Source organism: Chinchilla lanigera, unplaced genomic scaffold, assembly GCF_000276665.1.
Source record: "Chinchilla lanigera isolate Chin_1 unplaced genomic scaffold, ChiLan1.0 scaffold00049, whole genome shotgun sequence".
Lineage (NCBI taxonomy): Eukaryota > Metazoa > Chordata > Mammalia > Rodentia > Chinchillidae > Chinchilla > Chinchilla lanigera.
In genome coordinates, this window is record NW_004955450.1 from 14,887,916 (window position 1) to 14,901,792 (window position 13,877).

Here is a 13,877-nt window from a genome sequence, read left to right on the forward strand (position 1 = left end):
TACCCCAAAGCTGAAAAGCAAAAAAGAAAAAACAATAACAATAAAAAAGGAACTGAAACTGAAGCCAGGCTTGGTGGGGCACGGCTGTAATTCCAGCACTCAGGAGGCTGAGGCAGGAGGAGCGCTGTGAGTTTGAGGCCAGCCTAGGCTACATATCTTAACTGTTAATTAAAATAGAACATTTCACACCCCTGTCAAGAGAGCACTGCTAAATTCGTTTAATTCCAGTGTGGAAATATCTTATAGTAATTTGAGTAGGGAAGGATAATCTAGAAAAAAATACTCTGAGCTGAGTGATGATCAAAATTCTATTTAGACTTTTTAGAAATATTTTAGATGGTCTTGTGAACAACTAGAGAGATACAAGGACATATTGAGGGTTATCACAGCCCCCACATTTACTTGAAGAAAATCTAGATATCTTCTTGGACTTTATCCAGATTTATGGCTCCATCACCACCTAATAAACATAGGTACGACAATTTATTACATGCTAATTCATATTCCACATTTTTAGCTCAGATATTGGCAAATATTTTTCTTTGCCAATATCTTCAAATAAGATCCAAGTAATAAATCTCTTAGGTTTTCAATTGTGTGTCCTCTTTCAAAACTCAATTTGTAGATAGCACAAAAGAACCACATACATGTAAATGATGGACAGTGTGTAAATGAATACATGTAAATTCCCATAGCACTTACATCTGGGCATTGAACTTTGAATTTCATATAGTTTTTTTGTGTTGTGGTTATCATTATTTTGATTTTTTTCCAAGCATTTAGAAATGTCAAAACCATTCTTAGTTCAGGGGCTATACAAAAGCAGGTGGCATCTAGATTTGGGCTAAAATTTGCTAACTCTTGTTGTAGCTCAATGCTGCAAAACCCATGAGTCATAAGAATAGGAGATAAAAACGGTATTCCCTGAAGCAATCATTTGTACATTCACAGGAAAATCTCTCTCTACTTTGCATATAAGTTCAGTTATTTTTATTTGTTCATTTTACTCTAATTCTTTTATTTTATTTTATTTTATTTATTTTAATTGTTTAGTTTTTTTGAGATAGGGTCCTTTTTTTTTTTTTTGACACAGGGTCTTGCTATGCAGTTCAGGGTGGCCTTGAACTCACTTTGTAGCCCAGGCTGGTCTCAAATTAACAACAGTCCTGCCTCAGCCTCCTGAGTGCTGAGATTACAGGTGTGCACCACCACACCTGGCTTTGTTTGACTCTAATTCTGAAATCAAGGAATAACACACGTTTCCTAGAGTTCATGCTTTTACCTTTAAAATTGAAAGCATGTAAACCTTTCAAAGAAGCTTGGAGCCAGTGCTGGGTTCTGCCACACTTTCGCTGGAGCTGGGGGAAGCTCCACAGGCAGCTCCTCACCCAGCTCAACCTTTGCCTCTGGCTACATGGTTGCCACTCCCTGGTGCCTTCAGTGAAGCTTCCCTTCTACCTAACCAGCTGCAGAGCTCACAGGAAGCCAGCTGGCCCAGGGGTTTTGGAAATGGGCTTCACAGAGAAGGGTGTAGAAGGGAGAATTTGGAGCTGAGAGAGGACAGGTAAATAATCACCTCGACTGAAATGTCTCATTGCTTTTCGACACAGGAACTAAAGCTGAGAGCTTCAGTGACTCACCCAACACCCTCCTTTAAAACCTCTTCTCTTCTAGAACCTTAATCCAATTCCCGAGCATTAGGGCAGCCATTTCTATTCCAGAAGAAGATGGTACCAAAAACAAATTGTGAGAACATCCTTCCACTTCTCCTTGTTGGGCAGTTCAATGCTGATTTATGCTATGCTGTCTATACCATCTAGGGCCACTCATGCTGCCTTGAACAATAAGGAAAAAGACATTACTGCTTTGCCAGGTTCATTGGTTCCAAGATGGGATACCTTTATCAGATTCAGGGAGGCTGGTGGGAGTGAGCTTATAACAGCACGTGAATTCCAGTTATCGCCAAGTTGTTGGGGGCAAAGCTACCTCCATATCACTTTTAAAAATCAGCACAATAATTATGCAGCAGAAACTATCAGGAAAACTTCTACTCCAAAGTAGTAGCAGGTTTTATTTTCCTTTTTTTTTTTTTTTTTTTTTCCTGTAACAAAGTTAGTAAATGAAGGCAAAACATAAGTTTCACCAAACTGGAGTATCTAAAACCATTTTCTCATAGCTCAGGGAATAGCTCAGTGGTAGAGTATATGCTTAGCAGGGGAGAAGCCCTGGGTTCAAACCCCAGCACTCCAAAAATAAATAAAAACAAAAGCATCGTTTCCCATTGTCCCACTGTGGTCATCTGAGCCCCAGGGAAAAGAGATGACCGTGGACACTGAGCCCTGGGCTGGAACTGGCTGAAAGGATGGGCGTTTGAAATCCTATGGGGATGGAACAGAATAAGGGAAGAAAGGCCCGCGGTCTTGAGGTGGAGTGGGCAGGAATGACTGAGCCACGGCCCTAGGACCTCCGGCAGAGCGTATCCAGTGCAAAGAGATCAAAAACTTCAAGTTCAACCACCAAACCAGGGTGAGACGATCAAGAATCCAGGGTAACGCTTTCCCAGTACGATCCACCCCAAACACACAGACCAAAGCACAGCTCTGACGGGGAAAGCCCGAGCGACTCCCTCAGCGCACCTGAGTAGGAAACAAACGCCACTTCCTCAGGAGTCAGCCGCAGCCGGGGCCTGTGATCCAAAGCACACGGACACACCACACGCCCCACACGGACACTTAGAGAAGTGCACCAACGTCAGCCTCCTAGGACTTAGATGGCAAAAAGACAGGAGCCTCCAAACATGCTTTAGCAGCACGGAATAAATTGGACATTAAGAGAAGGCCCCTTGCTGCGTTTTTATATTAACTGCCCTCAATCTTGGAACATTTGAGTTAATTGTATGTGGTGCTTGAATATAGGTCAATTTTTTGATGGGTGGATATGCCACTGTTTGATTTTTGTTTTGTTTTGTTTTTTTGGTTTATGATCTGAGATCAAAGATTGAAAACTGCTGAATACTGAAAGAGGGGTTTGGTTCTGTTGAACCCAGCCCCCGTTGTACACAGAAGTTAGATAGAAGACAGGTTGGAATAAAATGCTGTTTAGTGAATTACAACTCACATCAGGCTAGGGTAGGCAAGAGAAGAAATAAAGAATGAGTACACTGGCAGCGGCAGGTGACATTGTTTTTCTTTTTTTTTTTCTTTTGGCTTTTTCCCGGTAGCGGGAATCGAACTCATGACCTCGCGCTTGCCAGGCAGGCGCTGTGCCACTGAGCTAAATCCCCAGCCCCGGCATTGTTTTTCTAAAGATGAAAGGTGGTATCATCACTCTTTCCACAGATGGTAAGGAGCTTGCCGTGGCTCTTGTGTCTGAAAAACCATGGGGGCTGCTTCCTTCCGTTAATAAAATTATCCTGATATTAAACTGACTTTTATTGGGAAACCACCAGGCACTGATACCACTTCCTGTCTAGGTAACCTTTGACAAGCTAGTTAAAAGTCCCTAGCCCTCAATATCCCCAACTGAAGCACATGCTGCATAAAATTGTTAAAAGGATTAAATGAGTTAATACTTTTAGCGAGCTTTGAAGAGTCTCTGTCACACTGGAAGTGCTACTAGACTTTGTCCCCTTTTCTGAAGCAGGAAGGACTTCAGGTAGTAGCCAGCAGCCTTCCTGGGCTGGGTGTGGGTGGGGAGAGGGGAAGCTGGTCAGTTCCGAAGAGCTGGCAGGAGAAGACAACCCAAAGCCTGCTGGGTGTGTTCTTTGGATTATGTTTGTGTGCTTGGCGGCCGCACTGTTTCCTGTTGCTTCTTTTCAGCAGTCTTAATACCAGCTGGTCGACACTGTATCTTAGAATCCGTGAAGGGCCCACTTTGGAGTTTCCTCCTAACTTTTTCCCCTTTGCTACCAAGTTACCTGTGTCATGCAGGTGAGAACAGAAGAGCCAGGAGTGAAAACCCAGGAGTTAAAAAATAAACAACAACCTGGATGTGGTGGTGCATTCCTGTAATCCCAGCTATTCAGAAGGCTGAGGCAGGAAGATCACACATTCAATGGCAGGCCTGGCCGGGCGTGGTGGCGCACGCTTGTAATCCCAGCACTCAGGAGGCTGAGGCTGGAGGATCGTTGTGAGTTCGAGACCAGCCTGGGCTACACAGTGAGCTCAAGGCCAGTCTGAACCGCCTTGTGAGACCCTGTCTCAAAAAGACAAAAAACAAAGCAAAACAAATCAATGGCAGGCCTGGGGAACTTAGGGAGATTCTGCCCCAAAATAAATAAATAAAAAGGGGTGGAGGTGTAGTTCAATCCCCATTATAAACAAACAAATAAACAATAGAAAAATATGGCCTCTCTTGGCTAATTCACAACCTATCTGAGAGCTTAACACTAAATTCCACTCTGACAAGAGAGTCTCTGATAGCTGTTGCTAGTGTTCTACTTCTCCGTCTCAAACAGTAATAGTAATATAACTTTGCATGATCTTTCGATGCATTTTAATCAACAGTGCTCTGCTTGATCGTTGAGATAAGCTTTGGAGAAACCATGATCTTCCCATATAAGCCATGGGTAACTCAGTGCCAGACAAACCTGCTTTGACTCATTTAGCTAACATAATAAAGCGGAGACTCCGATTTAGGTCTTCAGATCAAAATATTTCCTTGGAAGGCCTTGTTTCTGATGTGTGTGGCAGATGATACTCATGATATTTGTTGAGCTGGGTTGAGTCATACCGGCTCGAAGTGAATGAGGAGGATGTGTGGTGAAATAGGAAGTGTGATATAAAGGACCACACTGCAGAGACCTTTTATCTAGCTTCTTCTTTCCCCCTCATCTTCCTCTCCCTGCTCTGCTTACATCTTTCCTCTGTGCTACGCGAGCCAAGGTGGAGCTAGAGACCATTTCAGGGGTGGTGGTTGGACTAGTCGGGACACTATGAAAAGTAGTTGGGGACAAAGTACTTTGGTTATGTGATTTTTTTCCCACCATTAAGAAACAGTGATTCCAAGTCAAGAGGGTGGTTTATTTGAATCTTAGCCACCAGTTACACTGCTTTCCTGGGGTGGGCGATGAATGCACCTGTTCCTCTGTCTAGGTCTGTTCCGAACTCATACATGGTGAAGCCACTTTACTAAAAACAAAGAAGATATCAAGAATCTGGAGTGGGGAAGTCAGACAAAAAGGTTGTCATTCAAAGAAGCTCTAAGTGGAACCTTACAATAAGGACTCAGGGTCTCCAAGCTCAGATTCCTTTCCTTCTTTGCCATCCCATCCCCAGTCTCCCACCTTGGGAATCAGCCGCCTCCAAGCAGCTGAAGAAGTAGAACAGCCCTCACCAGCAGTGGCCTGAGCTTTTCAGCATGGACAGTCTATCCATTGGTTTTCAGGTTGGGGAAAGATATCAGCGACTTAAAGGGAAATGGCTTTTCCTGCGATCTGAGACTGACCAATGACCATTTTCCCTAGTTTAGCAAAATGCCCAGGACCCTGCCTCTGCTTAAGAGTGGTGTCAGATGCAAAGCTGACGAGCTGTCTTACACTGTCAGGTGCCCTCGTCACTGAAAACCATCCTTCCAACAACTGCAATATTCTCCTGACTTCTTTGGTTTTAGTCACGTTCGTCTGGCGTGTGTGATAGCGCTGCGCTTCCGTTTCCCTTTCCGACCCCAGCCTGGTGCTCTGATACAGAAAAAGAACACATCAGAGGGGCTCAGTGAAGGGCGTGAAGTAGAGGAATCGGTTCACCTGCAGTCTCTCGGGATCTTTCCAACTCTAACGTTCAATGTATGTATGATTTGAAGTCAAGGCAAAAGTGCTCTTGGTCACAGGACAGAGAGGAATGGAAACATACGACCTAAAGCTGAACTCCTAAATTAAATTACACGATTGAATTTGCTAGAAGCTGTTGGAAACTCAGTATACTGAAGTTAAGGTATTTTGCATCACTGGAAATAGAGTTTAGTTAGGTATAAAAGATGTTCACTGCGGGGCTGGGGATTTAGTTCAGCAGCACAGCACATGCCTGGCAAGTGCAAGGTCGTGAATTTGATTCCTGGTACCAGAGAAAAACAAAACCAAAAAAAAAAACAAAAGATGTTCACTGCAATAGTCTTTGTATCAGCAAAAAATTTCAAACAAACAAAACCCAAAAACATCCTCAAGGTCCCAATTCATTCATCCTAAAAGAAGTCCCTGTGGTATATTATACAACTATTAAAATCAATGGTTATAAAAACTACATAGCTGCCTAAGAAAATACTTAGGCTATAATGCTGGAGCAATGCGGAAATGCAAGAAGTAAAAATGGGTTATACTAATAACCATGGAAACACTGGAAAGAGGATGAGTTTAATTAAGCACAGGGAAAATGTAGAAAATTTCCTACAGCGCTTTCACAGTGAAACTATATTTCTGTATAAAATAGAAGAAAACCAGCTAGAAATCATTGTAAACTTCTGCAGTGAAATTCCAGTAAGTATTTTATATGATGATTTAATAATCTGTGTAGCACTATTTTGTGTGTGAGTGGGGCTGGGGCTTGAACCTAGGACCTCATGAATGCTAGGCAACCACGCTACCACTGAGCTCCAGCTCCAGCGTCTGTCATTTTTAAGAATAGATAACATTTGGCTACACAGTGAAGAATAATTAACAGTATAGTTAATCAAATTGTTGTTTATATTTCAATGTCAAAGTTAATCATTTTCATTTTCTTGTTTTATAGGAGGGTTCTCCTTTCATGAAAGCCAGTACCATCCAGAAGTAAATTTAAATGCATTCATATGTTTCACTCTTACACTCAGAGCAGAAACCAAGTCTGGTCAACATTGTCATTCACTGACACCTGGAACTGAAGAATAGAATGTTGTTACTTGGTTGTTGTTGTTTGTTTTTTTTTTAAGAATAGAATTTTTGCTTAAGCTAAACCCACAGGACTATTGCCAGCACTCCCACCCTGTTATCAAATTGTTTTTATGTGATAGGGACAGGAATCAGGAATTACTGTACAGTCATGACCGAGACACTCTGAGACCCAGGAACATTCCTTGTTTTCCTCCCGGTCTCTCCCCTGCCCTGTCCCTCTCTGACAAAACACAGCACAAAAATTTGAAAGCTGCTACCGCCTTCTAGGCAGTCACGGAAATATTTAACTCATTCTGAGTACTCCACTGAGGTTGGGAGCAACGGGTTTACGTTTGTTATCTTGTCTCCAATATGAAATCGTGCTAGAAATCTTGAGACAGAATATGATTTTTTTTCCGGTAACTGACATGACCATCATGAGTGACGTGAAACTTGTCGATGATTATTTTATTGCTGTCACAGACCCATGGTCTATCACATGTATGTAGTAAGTAAGATATGTGCTGTTGGTATTTCCAGGAGGTATGCAGCTCTGCTCTCCCAGTAGCAGGCAGGTCTAGCAGGGAGCTCAGATGCTTGGAGTTTTTCTGTTGTGTGAAAACATGCTTGGCTATAATGTCTCTCCAAGGAGCTGCCCTAATTAATGTGAAACACTCTAGATACTATTGAATAAATACTAAGCTTCTTCTAAGTGGCACAAAATTAAGATACCATTTTGAACTGCTTTTTTGTTCTGTTTTTTTTTTTTTTTGCTAGTATGTGCTAGAATCATCAGACAAATACATTCTATTTCCTGAAGAAGAGAGCAATCTGTAGCCAAAGCAGAATTGGGAAACAACTATTTCTGCAAACCAACAACTCTTTCTGTACTGTATACCTTGGTAAGCCTGGAGGAAATACTCTGGAGAAGAAATTAACTGAGTAAATAAAAATATACAGGCTGCAGAGCGTGAATTAAAATCACAATGTCTCCAAACAACAGATATTTAAAGAATGCTTTTTATCTGTGAGCTTAATCTGCCCTAATTAATGCTCTGAGAGCTTGTTCCTTCAAAAGCAACTGATTCGACATCAGTTATTTGCAGACAGGAGCAAAAGGAGGCTGTCCCAAAGAGGAACCTTTTGTCCAGATATTTCTGATGTCCTGGAAGGAAACTCTTACAAGAAAGATTTTATTTAGACAACTGCAATTTTTCATGGATAATTTCTGATTGGTTGATTATTAGTTCCCGTGGCTTTGATAGCTTCTGGTTATAAAACCAACAACTCTTCCTTCAACATTTTTTTTTTTTAAATCTGGAGGTCTGAACTCCTCCTCTTCCCACTTCCCATTCCCACCTCCAGGCACCAATCCCAAGAATTAAATCAAGATCATAAATATGACCTTAAAAATTTTAAAAATAAAATTTACAATGTTAGAAAGTCCCAATGTTCTTGAGAAGTGGTACAAGACAAAAATTTAAAAGGTAGCAGGGCAGCTTTCTACCACCTTCTCATTCAGAGTAGATCTCACTCATATTTCAAGTTTGAAGAAAAAATTCATTCATTCCTCTCCAAACACACCTCAGAAGCTAAGACATTTCCTTCTCATTTTTTCCTGCTCGGTCTCTAGCAGCAACTCTACTAGTTGTGGTAAGCTCTCTAAGCTATGGACACATAAAAGTTTATGAAGTTCACCAAGTGTGACAGTGGAAGATGTAGAACGGAAAGAATCCCCACAAGATTGTCTCAGTCACCCTAAGGTAGGTGGCTTGATCTCCCTCAGGACGGAAAATGAAAATGTAGAAGAATTCTGACTTGGAATAGGGACACCAACCCATGGGTGTCCCAACTTGTAGCTTGCCTGAGCCTCACTGAGTGAACAATTGGCTTGGGCCACATGTAGGATAAATAATATAGTAAACAACAAGCCTTATTTTGTTTTTATTTTTTTCATTTATAACATTTTTTAAGCAGGCAAGTGGCCCATGGCCCGTGGGCTGGAATCTAATCAGAGAGTGTCTTCTCTCCTGGTTTTAACACAATCTGTCTAACCATCACCCTGCTCAGACGCATAGCTAGCAGAGTGCAGAGATGTGTAAGAGACAGAGAAGCTCAGACTGGCGAGAGACAGAGAGAGACTACGAGAGACAGGGCAGGTGATGTTGGAAGCTCAGCTTTCAGGACTGCTGTGATGCACTGAAATGTCAGTAGAATCACAGTTGTGATTCTACTCTTGGAAAACAAGCTGGGTGTGTAATCCAGGCCAGCACAGAGCAGGAGACTGGGAGATGTGTGTAATGTGATCATGTTTATATCGTTGTAGATGAAGATTTGCTTAAATCAAACCTATTATGTCAGACCTGCGTGTTCATTAATCACAAGAGTTCCTTGGGAATCCCAAGGCCCATGCTACCCGCCCCCCACTCTCTCCCCTCCCCCCCCTTTTCAGAAGCCAGGGGATGCCTGCATCTTGCACTGTAGTGCAAACAGATCCCTGCAAAGAGAGAGGAAGATAAAATGAATTTAAATTCCAAAGGGGTTCCAATGCTGGTTTCCTAGTCCCCGAGTCAGCAATGTGTTTGTGAAGACTCGGCCTTTTTGTCTCCCAGTAAAAAGGAGCTAAATCTACATCGGTGGCCCAGTCTCGGGTTGCTATTCTTTGCATTTTCTATTCGAGTGAATGAGAGTGAATGAAGTGGCCTGGACCCTTCATTTGATCTACTCAATTGCATAAAGTGACAGAATTCTAATATATTTGTTTAATGCTCTTCAACGGGCTTTCACTTTTTTGCTCGCAAATGAAGCATCCGTGGACGAAGCCGCGTCCCCCTGTAACACTGGGACATATTTCATAACTCAGGCCATGACTCGAAGTGATTTTGAGAGAAGTTTTAGGCTCAAAAAGTAGGAAATAAAGAAACAGATGTGAAGTTATTGTAAATTCCTAGAGTGGGCTCTGGGGCTATTATGCCCCTCGGCGGGCGGTCCAGGGGCGGTCCCTTTCATGCTGTAATTGAAACATATTAATTAGATAATTTGTTGTTAGTTTAAAGGCAACAAACGCAGCCCCTTTGAGGCTTCGCAGCCGGTGGGTTGGATTGTTTTTGTTTTGTTTTTGTTTGGGTGTCTCCGTGCATACGTGCCTTTTAGAAGAAAAAGAAAATGAATCCAAATTTATATTAAGAATTTAAGAACAGATCCCAAGTTTTTCGGGTTCTTAACCGGATATCTGTGACAAAAAGAGTTCTGGGTTGTAATAGCAGAAACCATTCCTGCACCTTCCACTCTGTACCCCCTCTCTCCCTAACCTGGTATCGGCCTTGCAAAATCGACAGTCTGGATCTTTCTCTCCCCGTCTCCCCTAATCTTACCCTACTTGAGCACCAGACTAGATTCATTCTTCCAGGACACTCGGTGTTCCTATCCATTCAGAGGAATTAAACTCACGGCTATCATATTTAAGTCCCTCTGAGGACCATGTACTACCAGCTGCCCACTTCTGAGCCCGCAGGCCTCTCAAAGCCCCCAAATCAGCCAGGAGGAAGAGTGAGAAGTTTTACAGCTCCCCTCTTCAGAAAGTGACCAAATCCACCCATTGTGTAAGCATTTCCTCAAATCACAGAAAAAACTGTTTTAAAATACAATTAAATCCAGGACCATGTGGAAGGAAAGACAGAAGGAACAGCAAAACCAACCAAGCTTCCAAGTCCAAAACGTAAATTTAAAAACATAGTACTGCCCACACGTATGAAATAGAAAATAATGTACCGTATCTTGACCGGCACGCATATGGGCATGAGTGCACACACACACACACACACACACACACACACACACACACACACACCTTCTCACTACACTGTGTTGTCTTCTCTGGTTTTACTTTAAAGCTGTGTGTGTTGACTTTGGACTTGAGCCAGGTGAAAAGATTTTACATGACAAAGAGAACCATTGAAGGTATCACAGTTATAAACTTCCTCATCTGCGGGACACTTAAGCCAGAAGGGGCACAAGTCTCAAAGTTGGAGGGCAGGGGAAGGCCGGGATAGGGTTAGGTAGGGGGTTGTGCGTTTAGGCTGCCTATGGATTTCTGAGCCAGGTCAAAATAGTGTCAGTGAGTTTGTGTTTGGGTTGTTTTCTTTTTTTATTTTTCTTCTCACTTTACTCACTCAACTTGCTTTGAGAAAAAGATGCCTGCAGTGGTGAAAAGACGCTTCACAACACCTCACAGTACTTCATTCTCTGCAGTACACCACAACGAACTTACCAGCTGAAAAAAGTATTTTCAGAGGCTGAGTTGAAATTTCTCCTCTGCTAGAAATCAGAAATTGGAACTATGCCTTATTTGCCTTTGTATATGATGTGTGTTTCTGTTCACATACTCACCTGAGTTCTGGGACCTATCAGCAGAGGAATAGTTTACCTGACTATCTAAAGGGATGATTCATGAAACGTCTCAGTCCGATGGTAGCCCTTTATCCTTCCTTCATTCTCAGCTCAAACTCAGTGTTACTAGGTCAGATGAGATTAGAATAGTCCAGAGATGGTCTTCATTCTATGCTGCAGGTAACTGTGACAATGGATTCACTTTTTAAAAATGTAGATTATTTCTTGTTGAGAACTAAGTTTCAAGAGTTTCCTGACCCAGGGTGGCTAAGTTTTTCAGGCTTTCTTTGGCCGATCTTGTTGATATAATTGTGAATTGGGCTTGATGAATGAGTTTATTTGTCCCCTGTCTGAGGAGCTTTAGAAGCTTCCTGCATTTTAATCAGTCCAATGATTTATTTATTTTCCCCTTTTGGCTGTGTGTGGGATCCTTCCTTTAAAAACAAGTGGTCACAATGGATTAATTACCCTGTGCATTAATCCTAAATTGTTTTCCAGGTAACCCACTAACTCTAACAGTCACAGGTGCTAAGGATTCTCCTTACGCAGTGAATCGATCACGCTTTCTACTCGGCCTCCTCCGTGTAGCACAAGGGTCCCTTGTTTAATCATTTTACACAGTAAGGTGTTAATCCCCATATAAGTTTCTCTTTGTCTTGTAACTTCATTAGCTGAATACACACCTCACTCTGGAAATCCTGTGACCCCTTCAATAAAGTGTCACTTAGTCTTGAACCATAAATTCTTGGCACATTTTAATTCTCTGCAAAAAAAAAATCTGAAGAGAAGCAAGTACTTACAGCCAGGCATTTAAATAAACTTCATTTGAGTTCAGAATAAATTAAACAAGTATTATTTTCACACATGAAGGAGTGCAAGAAATCAGTCCCATTCAAAGTGAGAAGGTTTCTTGGCATGTAAGGTGAACCATTAGGCAGTTTCTTGAAAAGGAAAATTTCAACAACTGCAGTCATTTCAAGGACCAAGAAAATAAATTTTCAATCCAAAGAAGATGCACCAGAATATAAGTATTGAGTAAGCAAGGCTGTTTTTACTTTTTAAATCTCCATCTACCTGATTTCTACGCGAACCTTATATAAGTGCTGCATATTTCATAATATGTATATTTTAAGATAGACAAAAATACATATAAAGTCCTATATTTTTTCAATAACAGCTTTTGAACACTACACCTGTGCATCCGATTTATAATAGAAATACTTTGCTTCCTCTTTCCCTATACATAAATATGTTCAAGAGCCCATTTGAATAACTTCTCTCACATTCTGCAAGGACACACACGAAGAGGTTGGACTCCTCACAATACGATACAAAAAAGGAAAAGTACTCATATTGCAGAAGGCGTACTTAGGGAAACGCTCCAGCCATCTTTTGTAAACTTGATGTCTGCAGCAACTCTTCAAAAACACACAAAACTAAAATTTGAATTTACATATTTTAATGAGAAAATATTATTTAGACTAGGTCATAATTTAATGTAGACACCTTTTTAAAACTCTTTGTCTTGAAACAGGCATGCTGGGGAACAGGAACATCAATATTTAAAATGCCATGCTAATTCGGTACAGGAAGGGAGAAAAATGAAAGGTAAAATTTTTACAGCTTCGATGGTAACTACAAATTTTTTTTTAACTTAAGCAGGTCACACCAGAACAACAGTTTGTTTTCCAGCAAATTACCTAAGAGTCTAAAGGAATATAGCAAACAAAAGTGCGTTTTACACAGTGTCTAACCATTCCTATTCACAACTATTTACAACTCTTTGCAGCCCTTTTAGCTTGGTGGAAAAGTTCTTTCAACAAACAGAAAGACTTGTCCAGGGGAACTATCTGTTGACACCCTCTTCCTGTTACCAGTCGGTTTATCTGAACACTTCAGGCTTGCCCTTGGTACTTTGTTGGTTTGGGCTTATTTCATCTTTCTTTCTTCTTTCCTTCTTTTTTTCTTTTTCTTTCTTCATAAAATAAATAGCTAAGAAAGTCTCTAAGTCATAAGAAAGTGAACATTCCAATTAACTTTCCCATCCCCCCTCCCCTCCCTTCAACCTGGCCAGAAATGAAGAGTAAACATTCACATTACAACAGGTACTTGTAAAGTGGGCTTTGCCCGCTCGCCCGCCTACCGAGACAGAGTCAAGTTCAGTGTTTACATCGTACCGGGCGCTCTGTAAACAATACAAGGTTACTTTTAGTTTTATTTTGCTCCTGATGAGGACCAAGGTCCCCTTCTCAGGGTAGCAGCTCTCCTAACCCGCACGCCCGGAGCCTAAGGCAGAAAACAAAACCCACAACAAAACAACAGAGGAGCTCTGGCCCCCAAGCCCGGGAGCTGGGCAGCCGAGCCGCGGGGGTGGGAAGACCGAGGCCCCGCTTCCCCGACCTCGGGGGCGCCGTGCCGGGGGCGCCCTGGGCAGTTCCTCCGGGGCTCAGTCGGCGGAGGCCGGAGCTCCGCGCGCGGCCGGGCCAGGGTCCCCCTGCGCGGAGGAGGGCGGCGGGCTCGGGTCGCCCCTGCTTTCCGGGTTGTGGGGGCACAGACGCCCCCGTGCGCCTCGGGCGAGTTTGAATTTTGTCTCCTTGGGTCGCACGCAAAACAACAGCAACAACGCAAAGTTCTGGACGAGGGCGGG

General features: G+C 42.3%; 1 protein-coding gene across 1 annotated transcript in view; it reads right to left on the reverse strand.

Moving 5' to 3' along the window:
* Foxb1 (forkhead box B1) overlaps positions 1–13,877 on the reverse strand; it is a 35,050-nt gene that overhangs the window by 19,975 nt on the left and 1,198 nt on the right. The window contains exon 2 of the mRNA XM_005393895.1: positions 5,537–5,677. Within this exon, the coding sequence (XP_005393952.1) occupies positions 5,537–5,677 (141 nt within the window). The remainder of the gene's footprint in view (positions 1–5,536; positions 5,678–13,877) is intronic.